The sequence below is a fragment of the Carcharodon carcharias genome, chromosome 14 (assembly GCF_017639515.1).
Source record: "Carcharodon carcharias isolate sCarCar2 chromosome 14, sCarCar2.pri, whole genome shotgun sequence".
In the NCBI taxonomy this organism is placed as follows: Eukaryota; Metazoa; Chordata; class Chondrichthyes; order Lamniformes; family Lamnidae; genus Carcharodon; species Carcharodon carcharias.
The window spans coordinates 9,926,794-9,948,249 of NC_054480.1; the positions used below are offsets into that span (position 1 = coordinate 9,926,794).

Sequence of the window (21,456 nt, forward strand, 5' to 3'; positions counted from 1 at the left end):
AAAGGAGTTTTGTAGAAAAGACGGTTGATGAACAATGGTAGACGTTTAAGAAAATAGTTCATGACTCACAACAAAGATATATCCCAGTGAGGAAGAAGGATTGCGGGAAGGGGTTAACCAAGGAAGTTAAAGATAGTATTAAATTGAAAGAAAAAACATACAGCGTGGCAAAGATTAGTGGTAAGCCAGAGGATTGGAAAAGTTTTAAAAACCAACAGAAGATGACCAAAAAAATGAAGAGGGAGAAAATAAACTTTGAGGGTAAACTAGCAAGTAATATAAAAACAGACAGTAAGAGCTTCTTTAAATATATAAAAAGGAACAGTGAGGCCAAAGTGGACATAGGCCCCTTACAGAATGAGGCTGGGGAAACAATAATGGGGAACCAGGAAATGGCAGAGGAGTTGAATAAATACTTTGTATCTGTCTTCATGGTAGAAGACACTAATAGCATTCCAAACATACTAAATAATCAAGGGGCAAAAGTGGGGAAGGAAATAAATACGATAACTATCAGAGAAAAAATACTAGGGAAACTAATGGGGCTAAAAGCTGAAAAGTCCCCTGGACCTGATGGGTTGCATCCTAGGTTATTAAAGGGTGTAGCTACAGAGATAGTGGATGCATTGGTAGTAATCTTCCAAGAATCCTTAGATTCTGGAAAAATCCCAGAAGATTGGAAAACTGCCAATGTAACACCCTTATTCAAAAAGGGAGGGAGACAGAAAACAGGTAACTATAACCCAATTAGCTTAACATTTGTCATTGGGAAAATGTTAGAGTGTATTATAAAGGATGTAATAATAGCATTTAAAAATACATGATGTAATCAAGCAGAGTCAGCATGGCTTCATGAAGGGGAAATCATGCCTAACAAATTTATTAGAATTCTTTGAGGAGGTAACAAGCAGGATAGATAAAGGGGAACTAGTAGAGGTAATATATTTGGATTTCCAAAAGGCTTCCAATAAGGTACCTCATATAGGGCTACTTAATAGGATATAAGCCCATGGTGTTCGGTGTAGCATATTAGCATGGATAGAGGATTGGCTGACTAATAGAAGACAGAGAGTTGGGATAAGGGGGGCATTTTCAGGATGGCAACCTGTAACTAGTGGAGTGCTACAGGGATCAGTGCTGGTGCCACAATTATTTAGAATATATATTAATCACTTGGATGAGTGAAGTGAAAGTGCTATCGCCAAGTTTGTGGATGACAAGAAAATAAGTGGGAAGGCAAGTGGTGAGGATGACACAGAAGGATATAGGCAGGTTATGTGAGTGGGCAAGAACTTTGCAGATGGCATATAATGTGGGAAAATGTGAGGTTATGCATTTTGGCAGGAAGAATAGAGGAGCTGAATATTATTTAAATGGATAAAGACTGCAGAAAGCTGCAGCACAGAGGGATTTGGGGGTCCTCATGCATGAATCGCAAAAAGTTAGCATACAAGTTCACCAGGTAATAGGGAAGGTAAATGGAATGTTGGCCTTTATTTTAAAAGGAATGGAGTATAAAAATAGGGAAGTCTTGCTAAAACCATACAAAACCACACCTAGAATACTGTGAACAGTTTTGGATCCCTTATCTAAGGAAAGACATACTGGCATTGGACGCAGTCCAGAGAAGGTTCACTGTGTTGATCCCAGGTATGGAGGGATTTTCTTATGAGGAGAGATTAAGTACATTGGGCCTGTACTCATTGGAGTTTAGAAGAAACATATAAGATTCTTAGGGTGCTTGACAGGGTAGATGCTGAGAGGTTGTTTCCCCTTGTGGGAGAGTTTAGGACCAAAGGACATAATCTCAGAGTAAGGGGTCGTCCATTTAAGACAGAGATGAGGAGGAATTTGTTCTCTCAGACGGTAGTGAATCTGTGGAATTCTTTACTGCAGAGGGCTGTAGAAGCTGGGTCCTTAAGTATATTCAAGGCTGAGATAAACAGATATTTAATGACTAAGGGTCTCGTGGGTTATGAGGAAAAGGCAGGAAAGCATACTTGAGGGTTGTCAGATCAGCCATGATCTCATTGAATGGTGGAAGAGATCCAATGGCTGAATGGCCTACTTCTGCTCCTATGTCTTATGGTCCTTTTAGGGCAATAGGAATAATTGGATAAATCTCTCAAAGTAGTAGACACAGGCACAATGGAACAAATGGTCTGCATGTGTGCTGCGATTCCATTGCAGTCACTCTATGACTCAATGACGCCACACAGTGTCTAGACTGCAACAAACAGGCATTAGAGAGGGTGCAAAAAGGATTCACAAGAATGATTCCAGGTATGAGGAACTTCAGTTATGTACTTAGATTTGGAGAAGTTGGGACTGTTCTCCTTGGAGAAGGTTGAGAGGAGATTTGATAGAGGCACTCAAAATCATGAGGGCACTGGATATTGTAGATTGGTGGAAGGAGTGAAAACCAGAGGGCACAGGTTTAAGGTACTTAGCAAAAGAAGCAATGGTGACCATGGAAAACCTTTTTAAGTTGCAAATGGTTAAGATCTGGAATGCATTGCCTGAGAGTGTGGTCAGGATGACCAACTGTCCCATATTTCAAAGGATTGTCCTGTATTTTGACTGTTTGGCCCTCATCCCATACTATGTCACCCCGGGATGTCTGTTGTCCTGTATTTCCAGGATAGCAACGTGTGGTGGAGGCAGATTCAATCGTGATATTCAAAAGATCATTATCTTAAAAGGAAAAAAAATTGCAAGGCCACTGCAGGGGAAAAGCGCCAAAAGAGTTGCTCTTGCAGAGAGCCAATAGGGTCACGAAAGGCCAAATGACCTAGGAATATAGGAATGGGGGTAGGCCATTCAGCCCATTGAGCCTGATCTGTCATTCAATTAGATCATGGCTGATCATCTACCTCAACTTTCCCACTCTATCTCCACATCCCTTGATGTCATTAGTCTCCAAAATTCTATCAATTTCTGTCTTGAGCATACTCAATGATTGAGCTTCCCTCTGGGGTGGAGAATTCCAAAGATTCCCTCTGAGTTATCTCAGTTTTAAATGGCCAGCCCCTTACTCTAAGACTGTGTCCACTGGTTCTAGACTCACTAGCCAGGGGAAACATCCTACCTACATTCACCCTGTCATGCCCTGTAAGAATTTTGTAAGTCTCAATGAGATCACCTCTCATTCGCTGAAACTCTAGAGAATACAGGTCCAGACTCCTCAATCTCATTACAAAATCCTGTCAGCCCAGGGGTTAGTCTGGTGAACCTCTGGTGCTCCCTCCATGGCAATTATATCCTTCCTCAGATAAGGAGACCAAAACCGTACACAATACTCCAGGTGCGGCCTCACCAAGGCTCTGTACAATTGCAGCCGACATCTTTAGTCCCGTACTCAAATCCCCTTGCAATAAAGTCCAACAAACTATTTGTCTTTCTAATTGATTGTTGCACCAGCCTCTAGCTTTTAGTGACTCACAAACAAGGACGCCTAAGTCCATTTGGACACCAACACTTCCCAGCCTCTTGCCATTTAAGAAATATGCTGTCATCCTGTTTCTTCTACCAACGTGTATAACCTCACACTTAATTATATTCTATTTGCCATATTCTTGCCTTCCTTAAGTGCTATAACCAGCACTCCATTCTATTAGCCAGGACAAGAAGTTTGCGTGCGCTTGCGCACTAATGCCCTCGCGTGGTTCACGTGCTTGAGCTGCACATGCGCAGTGCCGGTGGGATGATGCAATGCTCGGTCAAGGGGAGATTGAGTAGTGACATAGAGCTGACAGAAAGGGTTGGCAGCCAACCAGAGTGGAGGATTGGGGTTAGGTTGACCAATTGTAACGGGAAGGGAAGGCGGGAGTTGAGTGTGTGGGCGGGGTTTGTGCTCTCTGGCAGTGACAGCGGAGTCGGCGAGTGAGCGGGACGAAGCGGCTTTTCAATTAATAACAAAACTAAACCTGTCCAAATATCGTAAGCCCAGCGAAGGAAGAGTTTACAACAGCCTGGGAAGCCGCCATGTCAGGAGATGAGGTCTGTTTGAGCTGCTGTGAGGTTTGAATTTTCACATTGAATGGGGACCAGGCCTCGGGCTCCATTAGTTGTGGAGCCGCGCATGTGTGAGCCGGCGGCCGGTGTAGGGCGGGCTGAGAGTAGGGGGTCTGAGGCCTACCCGGCCCGTTGCTCCCTCACACGCTCTCGCTATTGATAAGTTTCTTTTGAACTCTTTTACCTATTTTATTTGGTAACAAGCAACGTCTTTTTCCACCGAATGAAGATTTAGCGTCTATAAATTGTCTTTTTGACCTTTCCCCATCCTCATGTTAGTGTCTTTTTTATTTTGCCACGGATTTGGTTTCTTGGACTCCATCTCCCACCCCCCAAACCCATCCATTTCGCTTAGGCGGTGAGCACCACAGGCTATCCTACCACAGGAGGCGTCACTGTTAGACCTAGTCCTGTCCTCGCCCAAATCTGGCATTGGCCCGGGAAATTGCGCGTTCAAATCCAACTCTGTGCAAGTTCTGTAATTTAAATTCAATAAATCTGGTAGCTGGAAGAAAAACAACCATAAAAGACGCAAGGTTATTGTAAATATTCCTACGTGAAGGGAACTTTTTAATGTTCTCTCAAATTCTCCAAGGAGACATCCCACCACCATCACCTTTTTGGAGGAACTTGAGGCTTATCTGTCAGTGTTGCCTGCTAGTATTTCCCAGATCCTGGGAATAAATTTTTTAAAAGGCTTTTATAGTTGGAATATGCATCCTGTCTCATGTTCTTTCTCTCCCCCCATCCCCCTCAGATCAGTTGTAGCACTTAAAACCTTGCAAAGGATGACTAAAAGAAAAGGCAGAAATTGGAATATGAGAGTAAACTAGCAACAGATGTAAAAACAGACAGTACTGCTACAAGTAAGCGGGTAGCTAAAATAAATGTTGATCCCTTAGAGGATGAGACTGAGGAATTAATGGGAAAGAAGCAGATGGTAGAGACTTTGAGCATGTCTTCCAGACAGATATAAAACACATGAAATGCATCTCAAGAATAGTAGAAAATTAACCGGCAAAAGGAAGGGAAGAACTTGAAACTCTAACTAGAGCAATAGTGCTTCAAAACTAATAGGACTAATAAAGGCTGTTAAGTCCCCAGACCTGATGGCCTGCATCCGACAGTCATGAAGCCGCTGCAAAGATAGTGATTGCATTGATTGCAATCTTCCAAAATTCCCTAGATTCTGGATAGGTCTCAGCCGATTGGAAAAATGTATCTGTAACTCTCCTACTCAAGAAAGGAGGGAGACAGAAGCAAGAGCAACTCAGCTGGTCCCACTTTCCCATCCTTTCCCTGCAGTTTTTTTCTCTCATAGGTGCTTATCCAGTTCCTCTTTGAAAGTCATGATTGTATCTGCCTCCATCACATTCTCAGTAGTGCATTCCAGATCTTAACCACTTACTATGTAAAAAAAAATTTCCTGTTCTTTTTAAAATTGCTTTAGATCAATAACCCCTGGTTCTTGAAGCTTCCACCAATAGGAACAGCTTCTATCTACTGTCTTGCTTTTGTACTTCGTCTCCGTTTGACATCCAGTACTAAGTGAGCAGAAATTTGCTCCAACTAAACATTGTTGTGGAAATGTTCATTCATGCTTTGTTACCTTAAGACTTGACTATTCTAAGGGACTTCTGTCTGGCCACCCTCGTTCAACTCTGCATAATTTTCGAGGTCATCCAGAACTCTTCTACCCATGTCCTAACTTGCATCAACTCAAATTCACTGATCATCCCTGTATTCACTGAGCTTCATTGATACATTCTTATTTTCAGATCCCATTATGGCCTCACCTGTCCCAAACTGTAATCTTCATGAGCCCGACCAACCCATGTACCCTATTATTTCTGTTTGCTATTTGTGGCTGCCTTGTTATTTATGTGACCCATTTTCAATTGCTGTGCGGCCACACACCCATGCGATTTAGAGGGAACTATGCTACAACCCTCTTGAGATATTGGCGCTCCAATCCTGGGCCTTCAGCTTCCAAAGCTCTAAACCATGGCATGTCCTTCTTAAGCCTCTTTCTTCCTTTAAGAAGCTCCTTAAATCCTAACCAAACTTTTGATTGCTCAAGTCATTTATGTCCAGAAGTCTTGGCATCATAAGTGTTATAATCCAGAAAGCCAGTTGAAGGATAGAACTGGAGTTGATCTTTACACACTTTAATAAGCATATATTTACAGGAGTTACATATTACAGACGTACACCTCCTAACCCAAAAACCATTTGTCTATTTGTAAGGCATAAGAGAATCTATAGTTAATGCCTGTCACCTGCATACAATTTAACATAATGAATGTGCACATAACAAATTCTCTTCTCATTAAAAATTGGTTTATATGTACAATTTGTACGTGCATTTTTTTGTGGAAAATCAATCAGTTTACTTCTGTTAGCTGCTCAGAATCCGAGATTTTGAAATTAATTCTGATTAAACTTAATAGATGACCTGTAACTATTTAATTGTCATGTTTGACAGGGTCTGTCTCACCATCAAGGTCGACGGTCTTACAAGGCCTTTCCATTCCATCTGATGCTCTCTGCTGCCCCCTCTCTTGTGCATAGTGTCTGATGATCCCTCTGAATGTTACCTTGACCCAGATGGTAGTGCACATAGCTCCAAGTCAGAAGTTGTGTTTGCTGTACCTTCAACAAAAATCATGAATGTGTTATCCAGGCTGCCTTTGCAGTGCAGTGCTAAAGGAGTGATGCACTGATAGTGTTCCTATCCTTTGTAGATGTTTTTAAACTGAGGCCCATCTCTGCTTGTTCCATTGGTTCAGCTTGATTTAAGAATTTATTCAAAGAAAAGGAGAGAGTTCTCTGGGTTTCCAGGACAATACTGCTCCTCAGCTACTGTACTACCGAAAACAGATATGCAGTTCATTCGTGTATCATTGCATATTTGGGCATCTTCCTTTATGAGAGTTAATTTCCCAGTAGAACGCTTGCTGCATTTCAGAGTATTTATACATGGTTATTTGAAAAGTTTCTGGGATGTGCTAAATAAAAACAAGTGTACACACGAATATAAGGATTAGGAGCAGGAGTAGATCATTCGGCCCCTCGAGCCTGCTCTACCATTCAAGAAGCTCATGGCTTGACCTGATTGTGGCCTCAACTCCACTTTCCTGTCTTTCCCCCTATACCCTTTGACTTCCTTGTCAGTCAAGAATCTATCCAACCCAGCCTTAAAAACATTCAATGATCCTGCCTCCACTGCCCTCTGGAGAAGAGAGTTTCACAGAACCATGATCCTCACAGGGGAAAAAAAAATCCTCGTGTCTGTCTTACACGGAAGGCTCCTTATTCTTAAATTGTGTTCCCTGGTTCTAATCTCTTCTACATGGAGAAACACCCTCTTAGCATCCAACCTGTCAAGTCCCCTAAAGATCTTATGTCTCAATAAGATCACCTCCTAATTCTTCTAAACTCAATGGATACAGGCCTATTCTGTTCAACCTTTCTTCATCCTATGAGAGATAACCCCCTCACCCCACTATCAGTTGAGTGAACCTCCTCTGAACTGCATCTATGCCCTTTCTTAAATAAGGAGACCAAAACTATACATAGTCCTCGAGGTGTGGTCTCACCAATGCCGTATGCAACTGTAGCAAAAGATTCCTACTTTTATATTCTATTCCCCTTGCAATAAATGATAACATTTTGTTTGCTTTCCTAATCACTTGCTGCACCTGCATACTAGCTGTTTATGATTTATATACCAGGGCACCCAGATCTCTCTGTACCTCAGAGCTCTGCAATCTCTCCCCATTTAAATAATGAGTTGCTTTATTATTCTTCCTGCCAAAGTGGACACGTTCACATTTTCCCACATTATATTCCATCTGCCAAATTTTTGCCCACTCACTTAACCTATCTATACCTCTTTGTAGACCCCTTATGTTCTCTTCGCAACTTACTTTCCTACTGATCGTTGTGTCATTACAATTAGCAACTATACATTCAGTCCCTTCATCCAAGTCTGTGTGTCTTAAGTTCAAAAATTCGCACATGGACAAAACATTAGAGAAGTGTTATTTTCTGTGATTGGGGTAGATTAAAGTTGAAATAGCTATTTTTATTTGCTTTTGTTGACTTCTGTCCACGTTTTCCTAAAAGTTTTATAGGTATGTAGACTGTGCGTCCCAGCAAGTGGCTGATTGAATCGAACAGCATGTTCCTTTGGCTGTTTGTAATAGGCAGAGTACAGACTGTCCTGCAAAATCTAAAACAAAACATCTGCTGTTAGATGTGATTCCATGGTTGGGCAGCACTTGCTACAACAAACAATTTATGATAATCGAGCTCATAATGTGGCTAGAAGTGTCATAAATGCAGGAACTTGTTTGCTGGAAACAAAAGGAATATGTTCAAGCCTTGTGCCTTTTTTGAATTCCCTGGGAGCTTGAGAAGCCTGTAGTTTTCCTGTTGATTTCTCCATGGTAACGTCTCAACCAATCAAAGTTGACTTGCCAAGCAATCAGCATTCTTTTCTTCTGTAGTATAGAGGTGATCGTTTGAAATTTGTCATTCTTGGGTTTGTCCTGATGATTGCAAGATGAAAAGCAACAAGCCTCCCTTTTCAGCAATATTCAAGTTCTGTACTGTCAAGCAACTGTTTCTAAATTTTTATATTCTGCAGTGAAAAATTTTCACTTCTACCCCAAAGCCTACAAATATGGCTTCGTTACATCTTAAATTTTATAAGCACTTCTTGGGGTGTTGGCGGGGGTGGGGGTAAAAGAAATGAATGTGAAATGGAAACTCTAGTTGACTTGTGGATCTATGGTTAACTATCGGTTTCAAAATGGACATTTGGAATATTCAACTAAATTATTAATACTGCCTCCAGCATCTAAATTCCAAGTGGAAAGTTCTGAATACATGTAGCAAAAGTAGTATAGGCTGAAGGAATTAATTTAATTTATTTACACTTAATAAATAAAATTTAGCATTTATTAGACTTTTATCCCCTCTGTCCTCTCAGTATTAGGCCAAAAGTCTCTCCCTAGTTCTTCCAAACCAAGAGCTGTTTCACCCTAAGGCACCCCCTCAATACTCCTGGTTCTCCAGACCCCAGGATCTCTATACCTGTTTTTCCATGCTTCAACTTTTCTCCCTGATCAGTTTCAAAGCTGAGATGAATTGTAACATTGTATGTGAAATGTGCTGTTGAGAGTTAGATTGAATCATAGAATGATGTAGCACAGAAAGAGGCCATTTGGTCTATCATGCCTTTGTCGCTTCTTTTGTAGTGCTATCCATTTAGCCCCATTCACTGCTCTTTCTCAATGGCCTGGTATTTTTTTTCCCTTTCAAGTATTTATCCAATTCTCTTTTCAAAGTGACTATTGAATTTGCTTCCACCACCGTTTAAAGCAGCATGTTCCAGATTGCAGCAACACGCTGCAGCAAAAAAGTCTGTTTTCCCTCTGATTCTATTGCCAATTATCTCAAACCTTTGTCCTCTGATCACTAATCCTTCTGTCACTAGTAATGTTTTCCCCTAACCAGTTTCAAAGATGATAGTTAAGCTATACCAATTGGAGTTAGCAGCTCTTCAGGCTAAGAGGTGGGGTTGGGGGAACGGGGGATTACAAAATAGTTTAATAGCATTTAGTTTTGTTAGCAATGTGGTGGGATGCTGGAGATTGGCAACATTGAGGGAGGTGGTTGTAGGCTTGGAGGGGAGAGAATCATTTGGTCTGGCATCATTGTGGAAGCGTAATCTGAGGTTTGACATCACCTCTTATTGACTGACCTGTATATTTGCAGCGTTTTATTTGTCTAATATTATCAAACGATAATACCAACATCACCTACTGAGTCTTGGTGAGCAATATGAGATCTGCATGTGCTTTAAAGTCAATTTTCGCTAACTGGAATTTATGGCCTCTTGATCTATTGGCTTGACTTGAATTGGAACTCATGGGTTTGTTTCTCTTCAGTTTGATACTTTAAATACCTCAAATACTTCTTCCTTAACCTTTCCTCTAAACTGCAATGCTGAAGCACCTCTAATCTTCTAAATTATTTTTCCACATTATCATCTTGCTGAAAGTGACAAATTTTGGAACTCTTTTTAAATTTTTTAAACTCTTTTTAACTCTTTTAAATCTGAGCTAGTTCTGCCCTTTTTGTTATTTAACTATTTATTCATCTCTTCTCCCAATATGCTGTTCTTCACATTCATAGTATTAAACTTCATTTGACTTTTGAATGAACAGTTGCATGAACTGATCTGATGTTGCTCTCCCACCCATTCTGGTTATACTGGATCCTAATTTATGCATCTTCATCATCTTGCCACATAAGTGCCACTAATGTCAGCAGTTGAGAAAAATTGGTTTTAAAAAAATGTGGCCGTGACTTCCAACCATAGCAAATCCAGGAAAGTTAACTTTTTAACAAAAATAATTACCTGGAAAAACTTAGCAGGTCTGGCAGCATCGGCGGAGAAGAGCAAAGTTGACGCTTCGAGTCTTCATGACCCTTCAACAGAATTGAGTAAAATTAGGAGAGGGGTGAAATATAAGCTGGTTTAAAGTGGGGGGGGGGAGGAGGAGAGAAGTGGGGGAGGAGGTGGTTGTAGGGACAAGCAAGCAGTGATAGGAGCAGATAATCAAAAGATGTCACAGACAAAAGAACAAAGAGGTGTTGAAGGTGGTGATATTGTCTAAGAGAATGTGCTAATTAAGAATGGATGGCAGGACACAAAAGGTACAGCTCTAGTGGGGTGGGGTGAAATAAGACTAACAGGGCATAAGCGGTATAGATTTTAAAATAATGGAAATAGGTGGGAAAAGAAAAATCTATATAAATTATTGGAAAAAACAAAAGGAAGGGGGAAGAAACAGAAAGGAGGTGTATATTTATGTATATATGTAGCTTAAATCCTCCTGCACCATCCATCTCTCTTTCAGCATTGTCTTCTAATTTAACAAATTTTAGAAAGCAATTCATTTCAGCATTTAGATTTTATGCAGACAAGGAGTAAGGGTGCTCAAACACTGTGTGACACTCTATACCTTTACCCATCTGACATTGCACATCTCACAAGCATTCTGTTTTTTATTTTATATGTTTTCTTCTCCAGTTCTGTCATGAACCCTGGAATCCTGTAGTTTTGATGTTTTATTAGTCTCCCTTATGAGATTTGGTCTGAAGTTTTCCTGAAAGCCAAAATAAACTATCACAGGGAGCTCAAACATAGGCAGTCCCATTGTCACAGCCTAATTTATATGTAACATTCTCAGAAGTCAAGAGGCTTGTGAAACAGGGCATTTCCTTAATCAGTGCAGGCTGTTTCATTAAAAACATTTAAATTAATTAGGTCAAATTACAAAGTGAATGCTGTGCTGCTTTAAAAGATCTCTCGTCAGGTCTTCAAATTTTATGGTGCACTTAAGCTGAGAATTCTGCTCCTTGAGTATTTTTGAACATCAGTTATGATCTTTACGTGAAAATACTGTAGGGGTAATAATTTGGATAAGATAGCTGTCATAAAACATTCAAATTATGCTTTCTTCTTGTATCTAATTTAAAATGTCAAAGGAACAGAATTTTTTTCCAAAGAAGAAGTCTTTTTCAAAATAAGCCCCTAAAATTCCCTTTCCTGCTTCCAAAGAAAAGTTTCATGTGACCATGTACTTATATGGTGCTTGAAAAATCAATTTGTGTTAACTCTTTTTGTATTTTCTATCGGTAGTGCTGATCAGTTTTGTGCTGGACCCCCAGCTATTTCTCATTACATTTGTTTTGCAGCCCTGCAACTATCCCCTGAAAATTAAGGGCCATTGAGTGAGCAATGTTACTTAAGGAGGTCACTTGGCACTCCAGCAATGGTGCTGGTGTAGGCCGAGAACAAGGATTGGTAGAAAATGATGAACTGGTTTTGTAATACTTTAACTATTATAAACATCAGTAAACTTTGCCCCATAGTCCTTAACATGGGACTTGTGGGTTGGAAGCTACCATCTGTTATATTAATACAAGCAACTGGTTCATCAATCAGGATAACTTAATTTGACTTTAAATTTCAATATATATTTAAGAAATAATTCTGTGCTTAAATGCAAAACAGGAAGGATCTTTTCCAGTGGCACAACATTTGCCTTGTGACTCAAGCTTACAATTATATCTTCTGAAAGTGAATGGTCAAGAGTTGATAATATAACTTTAAAATTTTCTATACACTGTATCTGATCCAATGTCTGATATCTCCCTTGAAAAGATGATTTTCGATCCCACAATGACCAAGAAGAAGAAGAAAAAGAAGAAGCCTTTCATGCTGGAAGAAGATGGTGTTGAACAACAAACAGAGGAGATGCCAGCGACAGAGTCCAAGGAAGCTGTAATATCAGAGAACGTGGAGGAGAAGGTTCCAGAGGTTGATGAAGAGGACAGCAAGAAGAAAGGTGGGTTTTTTTTAAACTCGGTATTCAAAATGTTTTAAACTGGAATTCTAACTCATTGATTAGGTCCTAGAGATGAACAAAGCTGATTTGAATCTTGTCTGTTTTGAGTAAGTTTCATTATTGTTCCAGAGGCTGGGCTCCTGTCTGAGTATTGAGAAGTGACTCCAGGAGGAAGCAGCCTCCTTTGACACTGTTGATTCTATAAGGTCATTGTCAAGTCCCTCTAACTTCATGGACAATTCTAAACTTGCTCTCCAACTATTTAAACATGCTAAAAATATTGGTTCGTCAGCTCTTCCTTGCCAAATACTTCAGGCTTAATGGCCTGAGATAGAGATCCATGCTTGTGCTGTATTCCCTTGTGACTGAGGATTTGAGATAGCCAGTCAGTGTAAACAAGGCACCGTCCAGTTGGAACCTGGGTTCCAGATACTGGGATGGGATAGTGAAAAAGAGCATTGGTGGGAGGTTTTGGGAGTTGAATTCATATAAAATGCTTTAAAAGACTTTGAATCTACTCACTTTGCTGTAGGAAGGGAATGATAAGAAATAAGAAGTCTGTGGTAAGACGCTATCCAATTTCTACTCTCCCACCCAGAAAGAGAAACTCATGTCACTTTGTGTTTTCTCCTGTCAGAACTGCTATGATAGTTGCCATGCAGAGGATCATGTCACAAGCAGATACTGAAAACCATATTGGTGCACACATCTGATTTGTTTGAGCAGCGGGTGGTTGCAGTAGAAAAGGATACACCAAAAAAAAAAATTAAGCTTTGCTTAGTTAAGGCTTCAGGAGGTTATTAATACCAATTGTTTGCCATTCAGCACAGCCAGGCTCTGTAACTCCTCATCCGCAACATGCCTTTAATTGCTTCAGAATCTGATACTTCTTTTAATGAAAGAGAGCTGTTCAGTGAAATTTCGTTGAGGTATAATCTGCAACCCATTAGTTAGGTTAAAATCCCTCTTTCATCTCAATGGAGTTTTTGTTCAGAGACAGTGAATAGCGAGGAAAGCCAGTGTGGTGTTTGTTAGAACAGTGGTGAAAGACAGTGTGCTTTGTAACGGGACTAAATGTCCAGTCAGCTTTCTGACCGTTTGAAAGACACTAGGTGCTTTCTGGTGATTTGAAACAAAAGTCAAATTGCCTAACCAACAGTATTTTCTGCATTTGCTTTTTGCGTGGTTCTATTTAAATATCCTGTGAGGTAATGCAGTGGAGTGACAAAAGTATTTTCAAAACTTCATCTGACCCCATTCACTTGCTGTATGCCCAGAAGTCCAATTCGCCGTAAATCTATTGTGGTGGAGCAGTATCTCGTCATGTTGTCGCCCAAGAGGTTTCAACCAAGGAGACCCATGGCATGCTCCATTTAACATCAAAAAAAGGCAGGCTGAGCTTGAGGAGTAGAAAAATGATGACATTTATACTGTTTAAGGAGGTGGAACAGGTGAAGCTAGAAAGAAGGCCAGCGATAGGTGGAGGCTAAGGAGAGATTGACAAAGATGTCATGGACAAAAAGACAAAGGAAGTGTTAATGGTAGTGATAAGGACTAAAGGTGCTGATGGTGGCATAAAGGTAAGAAAGCAGAATGTCGAAACTTGAGGGATGGAACTTCAGTTGGAATCCACATGGGGTAAGTTGGAGATGGAGACAGTCGCTGAGGAAGGAAATATGGCTGTGAAAGTGAATTTTGGTAAACACCTTGTCTAACACCAGGAGGGAAATGGAAACCATGAAGCATTTTTTGTTTTAACTTCAGATTTCTAGCATCCACAGTATTTTGCTTATATCTTAGTGTTTAATTCACTGCCACTTCTCTTCCAGGAATGCCTACCTTGAAGTACTGCTCTTCTCTACGACAGGATTTCCGTTTGTCTCTTTCGCCCAATCTACCTTCATTGCTTTCCATTTCCCTCCTGGTGTTAGACAAGGTGTTTACCAAAACTTGCTTTCACAGCCATATTTCCTTCCTCACTGACTGTCTCCGTCTCCGACTTACCCCACGCGGATTCCAACTGAAGTTTCTCCCTCGTGTTTCGATATTCTGCTTTCTTGCCTTGATGCCACTATCAGCACCTCCTTTAGCCCTTACCACTACCATTAACGCCCCTTTGTCTTTTCATCCATGACATCTTTGTCAATCTCTCTTTAGCTGCCACCTATTGCTGGCCTTCTTTCTTGATCCACCCCCTTAAGCAGTATAAATTTCATCATATTCCTACTTCTCTTTAGCACTGAAGAGGGGCCATACAGACTTGATATGTTAACTCTGTTTCTCTCTTCACAGATGCTGTCAGACCTGCTGAGATTTTCCAGCATTTTCTGTCTTTATTTCAGATTTCCAGCATCTGCAGTATTTTGCTTTTATTTTAGCCGAGCTCTACCGTAGTTCATATGGTACACAAGGCTTTGTACAGTAAAATTTCTGTTATCTGTCACTCTACCAACCAGAATTCTCTTTTAACTGGAATTCTGCAATTGTGTCTGTTTTGATTGCAGATGTCAAGCTCACTGGCAATAGTTACTGGCGCTTGCCCTCGCTCTGGTCTCTGCCCCGCTGTTCTGCAGCACCATTTCCCCTTGGCACCACTCACTCAATTTGCACACTCCCATGCCTTGCAAGAACTCAATACCTGTGTTTTCATCCTGGAGCTTTCTCATTGGACAAATATGTAGTACTCACGTTGCATCTCGGCTGACCGGAATATTTGGTTAACTGGCACCTCCGTTTCTGGAGCATGGATAACAGAGATTTTCCTGTAATTACAAATTTGATTGAGTAAATTGCCCAACCAGAATTTCAGCATTTTCTAAGAATGTAAGGAAATGCATAGCAAGTATTGTTGCTCAGATATGTTGTGAAAGAGATGAAAGATGAAGTAATGAAAGAGATTCTGTTGTGTTGAGGATGGTGCTGTGAGTTGTCCCCTTCACACAGCAGGGTGCATTCAGAACACAGTAGCAACGCTGAGGTTACTTCAAGTATGACAGTGAAGGTCACACACAGACACAGCTGAAGTTTCTGCTCATAAAATTTAGGATGTCCATGTATCCCAGCAATGTAAAAGTCATAAAAACAAAAAACTGCGGATGCTGGAAATCCAAAACAAAAACAGAATTACCTGGAAAAACTCAGCAGATCTGGCAGCATCGGCGGAGAAGAAAAGAGTTGACGTTTCGAGTCCTCATGACCCTTCAGCAGAACTGGTTGAATCCAAGGAGAGGGGTGAAATATAAGCTGATATTTCACCCCTCTCCTTGGATTCAACCATTTCTGCTGAAGGGTCATGAGGACTCGAAACGTCAACTCTTTTCTTCTCCGCCGACAATGTAAAAGTCATCACTGGCCATATGGGTATGCTGAGAACTGTGCCTGCCAGTAACTCTGTCCAACGTTGCTAGAGATACTTTATTAGCTTTTGGAACGCTGATAGAATCTCAGAGCCTGGGTGATTCTTTGTGCATTTGGATGCATTCATTTTTCAAAGTTGTTTTGATATAATGAGCAAACAAAATTGCTCCCAGGAGTTTGCATATCAATTCTGGAAAATGTAAAAAGCAAATGCAGAAATCTTTTTGACTTCTGGCCAGCTCCCGTAATTGGGTTAATCTTCCTCTGTTTTTCTGATTGTGTCAAATGGAGAAATTTTATTTCATTAATAACTTCATGCCAGGTAGGATAATCTATAAAGCCACATGGTCTCACCTATTACCAGACTGTTAAGAAACACTATGCAACTAACATAATAGCTCCAAAGAACATATCCTGCTGGTAAATGACTATCTAAAGAATCAGCATGCTGCTGCAGCCTATCCAGTTTTGTGGCTAAATCCTAAGGGTAGCCTCGGGCAGTTCTGTTTTAAGTGTCAAGCTAGTCACCTATAAACATTGATTTATTTTATCTATATTCTATATACACATGTATGTACATATTTTTTTCTTCTTCATAGATGCAACAGATGATTTAGATGACTTGGACTTCTTTAATCAAAAGAAGAAAAAGAAAAAACCCAAGAAACCCATTGGGATTGACAATGGTGTAAAGGTTAGTATTAAGGGTAAACAAGGGACTCAGTGAGACCCTTTGGGCTTCCCTGGAAGTCCTTGTGAACCTTTTTACTTTCAAACAAAAATCACTAACACTTAATGTAATTTTTCAACTATTAACTCAAAGGTGCAAGTTGTAATGTGTTTGTAGGTTGGCAATTTACTTCCCAGGTGTTCCTCCCATGGGGACAAGGATAATACATTTTTTATTCATTCATGGAATGTTGGTGTTGCTGACAAGGCCAGCATTTATTGCCTCTCGATAACTGACCTTGAGAAAGAGCTGGTGAGCTGCCTTCCTGAACCACTTCAGCCTGTGGGGTCCAGGTACTTCAGCAGTGCTGTTTGGTAGGAAGTTCCAGGGTTTTGATCCAGTAATGAAGAAGTTACTATGATATATTTCAAAGTCAGAATGGTGCGTGACTTGGGGTTGTTGATTTCCCCTTGCACCTGCTTTGCTTGTTTTCTACCTTGTTATCTTTTATATAATGAAGCAAAATTATAAGCAATCATAAGCATGTGGTATTAAGCAAAGGTTTCATGAGAGAATAGAAATCTACTGATATTTTGTTTAACGTAGAATATTGCTGTGACCCAGGTTTTGGAGACAGTGAAGAAGGGGAAATATCTATTCAAAAACAGTCTTGATCAATTTCTATTGAAAGTCATGTTTTATTCTGATTTGTGTGTGGGTATCTTTCTTTAGGAAAAATGTTCAGACAATGGAGAGGGTGCAAAAATGGAGAGGGTTCACTAAGATGATAACGAGGAGGATAGCCTTGAGTTATGAGACAAGACTTCTGAAACTTGGGTTCTTCATTGGGCAGAGAAAGTTAAAGGGGATCTAATAGATGTTTGAAAATTCCGAGAGGGTTGAGAAAATGAATTAGTAACTAAAGGGCATAAATTTACAACAAAGGAATGAAGAGAGAAGTTAAAATATATAGCTTCTGGGACATGAAGTACCGTAACAAAAATGAAACTGAATTCATAATAACCTGCCTAAGAGAAGGATGAATAATTGAAAAAGAAATATTGGAGGCCAGGGCTACGGGAAAGAAAGCAGAGGAATGGGATGAAGCAGATACCTCTTCCTGGAAGCCAGTATAGGTACGATGAGCTGAATGGCAGCCTCCTTTGCCCTAAATTTCAATGGATCTGTTTTGAATAGTTTTGTTTTGCACTTGCTGAAGGTTTGTTACTATATCTTCTGAGTTTACGTTATGAAGCAATCGTGTGTTTTGATTGTGTGGCATTTGCCGTGAGTGGCAATCGATAGTTTGCAGCTTCTTGACATGGTCATATTTGAGTTGTTAATAATCCAGGTTGAACACTTAAAATAACTGGCTCCTGGTTTTGGTAATTATAATCTAGGTAGGTTAGGAAGCGAGGGGGCCATCGGCAAGCACAATGGACCTAATCAATGGGTGGGTCACAGTCAATTGATCCTCCTCCTCCCCAAAGGAGGCAGTTTGAGTTGGGGAATTGGAGTATCGGTTGAGTGAGCGGGCTCCAGATTGCTTGGAATTTCCCTAGTTTGAGGCAGAGGCCGAAGGTCACTTATGTAGATGGGTTTAACTACAGATCAATTCCAGCAGTGTTTTAGATGGTTTATTAAAATCGATTTCCACTTATTGTTACTAGACATATTACCACCTTGAAATGTTTTGTGTTTCTTTGGCAGATTGTCCATTTTGCTCAGATAAGGGTTCCCCTTTTTAATTAGGGAATCCCACATGTAAGAATTTTATAGGTAATTAAATAGAAGGAATCCTGAGTTATTCTGGTGAACGTAACCATACCTACGTGTGAAAATACAAATTAAAAGCAGGAGTAGGCCATTTGGCTCCTTGAGCCTGCTCCGCCATTCAATAAGATCATGGCTGATCTGATTGCGGCCTCAACTCCACAATCCACCGACCCCCGATAACCTTTGTCTCCCTTGTTAGCCAAGAATCTTATCTATCTACCTCTACCTTAAAAATCTTCAATGACCCTGCTTTCACAGCTCTTTGGGGAAAAGATCCAAAGACTCTCAACCCTCAGGAAATAACATTCCTTCTTATCTCCGTCTTAATTGGGAGACCCCTTATTTTTAAATGGCATCCCCTCGTTCTAGATTTCCGCAAGGGGAACATCCTTTCAGCATCCATCTGTCAAGTCCCCTCAGATTCTTGTATGTTTCACTAAGATGTGGAAGAAAGAAATTTATTTTAAAACACATAGAATTCTGAGAAATTTGTGTAATTTCACTCTGCATGCTGGCACAATGGCCTGGAATTTGTGGCACTAACGATATGAAACTATAGACATTCAGTATCATTACTCCTCTGCCACTGATGTCAGGATTCTGCATATGTACAGTGATTGTGTAAGTGATTCTGCATTTCTCCAGAGTGTGCACTGTTGAGGATTCCCCACACTCTACTAACTGTAATGAATGGGACATGGTTGAATGTCACCCTTTATGTTCTTAGTCTTGCTGTGAGCACACATAAAAAGTTACACCATGTTGATTGAGGAGTTTTTTTGTAGTATGCTAAGTTCATAATTACAGCTAAACAGCCTAACTGGTCCTGAAAGAGTTATTTTTTTATTTGTTGTTATGATCAGTTAGGGACCAGTAACTTTTTGTTTAAAGTAGACAAAGTTTGAAATCTTATTTACCCACTCGGAGAATAAAGCCACAAGATTCTGCAGTTTTAAACAAACAAAATAAACTTTACCAAACAAAGTCATAAAAGTAAAACATTTACAATACCTATCTTATTCTTTAACTTTCAGAACTAATATGGGGGTAAATATGACTTACCAGGCAAACTGGTTGAACACACCACACTGCACATTAAATGGCAGATGTGATCAACAGAGTTCCCACAGGTTTCTCAGCAACCCACCCAGATGTCAGTGACCACTTGGATCACAAAACCTCATTAAAATTCTGTCTCCCTCGTGGCAGATCTCAGTTCTTCACTTTCGAAGATCGAGCCTCTGAATTCCCTCAAAAGTCGCTCCAATTCTGACTTCCGCAACAACTGGACCATCAGCAGGCAAGCAATCTCCTCATGAGACTGTGTTCCATGGGATTCACAAAGCTGCACTCCTGCCTCTAGTTACCTTTTAAACCACTTTAGCTCTAACTCCCAAAACAAAGCATCAATCTGGAATGCACTTCTTTGCAAACAGTGTAGAAACCACTTCTCCAGCAAAGTAAGCCCACCTGCTGTTTTATGGCTGTTAACTCCTTAAGTCAACATGGCCCCAAACTTTTAATAGTTACCCCTTAAGTCAACATGGCCCCAACCTTTTAATAGTTACCCCTTAAGTCAACATGGCCCCAACCTTTTAATAGTTACTCTTTCATAGACTGCTAGCTTCACCAAGCTGGCATTGCCCCTGGGTTTCTCTGAGCTCCAACCTCTCAGCTGCACCAAGCTATAAATGGCTCCCAGGGCTGCTTCTGAGCCCTTACCCTCTCTGGCACAGAACCACAGACCTTCCGTCACCTTCTCAGCTCCCTAGGACTTCTCCTGAGCCCTAGCTGCATCAAACAGCTCCCAGAGCTTCCCTGTGAGTTAAGAACCACATGAAGTCCAAACCGTAACACTCAGCTGCACTGATTAGCACCCAGGGCTACTTGGAGTCCTAACTGCAGCACCCTTTCGGTATTGCTTCTTCCCCTGCTGCAGATGACTCATAAAGTGGAGCCAGAGCACCTTCTTGAGCTCCACCCACCTCCATGACCATGTAGCCTTTCAGGGTTCTGTTTTTAAACTACTTTAGCTCTAACTCCCAAAACAAAACATCAATCTGGAATGCACTTCTTTGCAAGCAGTGTAGAAATCACTTCTCCAGTAAAGTAAGGCCACCTGCTGTTTTATGGCTGTTAACCCCTTCAGTCAACATGGCCCCAACCTTTTAAATGTAATGGATTCCAAGTTGCTTTAGTTGCATTTATCCCATTTTCTATAGTTGAACTAGATATTCACAACATTGTTGAACGCCAGATTTCTCCATTTTGGGAAGTTCTACATATTTTGTAAACTATGCTGAATGGTGGTTTCCTATGCTGCAACCATTCTATGATTCTGTATGTTTAAATTTTGTTACTTTAGTTTCGAGCTAAATTCCATGTGCATCTCCAAACCATTTATTTCAGTAACTCGAAATTAAAAATGAAGGACTTCAGTGGTTTTTATTTCCTGATTTGCTGTCAAGGAGAATAGGTCAATGTGATTGGTTGTTTACTTGATTTAGGATCTCATTTTGTTGGATGCCTGGAGATCCCTATCTTGGCACCAGATTTAAACTATTGTCAGGAGTGGGGAAGTGCTGTCACAGAGATTGTTGGATCTATGAGGGCAGCTTTCTTTGAGGTCAGCAGTGAGCACAGTCGCTTCACTGCTGACTGCAAAACCGGGACCAATCATTTCTGCTGTGTCCAAATAAAAAGCTTTATTGATGAAATAATAAATAATGTAGAGAACTAGATGAATGTGAGAGATAAACCATTCTTCTATTAAGTCTTGGGTTCTCTTCAGGGTGGCTGCTTCAGCAAAACAATGCAAAATACTGCAGGTGCTGGAAATCTGAAATAACAGAAAATGCAAGGTCAGGCAACATTTGTGGAACGTCTCCAGATGGAAGGTCATCAACCTGAAATGTTAAACCTGTTTCTCTCCACAGATGCTACCTGACATTCCAAGTTCATAATTACTGCACAACAAAAACAGAAATACCTGGAAAAACTCAGCAGGTCTGGCAGCATCGGTGGAGGAGAGCACAGTTGACGTTTCAAGTCCTCATGGCCCTTCAACAGAACAATTCTGTTGAAGAGACATGAGGACTCGAAACGTCAACTGTGCTCTCCTCCACCGATGCTGCCAGACCTGCTGAGTTTTTCCAGCATTTTCTGTTTTTGTTTTGGATTTCCAGCATCCGCAGTTTTTTGCTTTTATCTCAT

The 21,456-nt window shown here is 40.6% G+C and overlaps 1 protein-coding gene across 1 annotated transcript in view; it reads left to right on the forward strand.

Moving 5' to 3' along the window:
- Positions 1-3,829: 3,829 nt before the first annotated feature.
- Positions 3,830-21,456, forward strand: part of eif2s2 (eukaryotic translation initiation factor 2, subunit 2 beta) — a 44,374-nt gene continuing 26,747 nt past the window's right edge. The window contains exons 1-3 of the mRNA XM_041204960.1: positions 3,830-3,999; positions 12,257-12,440; positions 16,397-16,491. Of these exons, the coding sequence (XP_041060894.1) occupies positions 3,985-3,999; positions 12,257-12,440; positions 16,397-16,491 (294 nt within the window). The 5' untranslated portion in view covers positions 3,830-3,984. The remainder of the gene's footprint in view (positions 4,000-12,256; positions 12,441-16,396; positions 16,492-21,456) is intronic.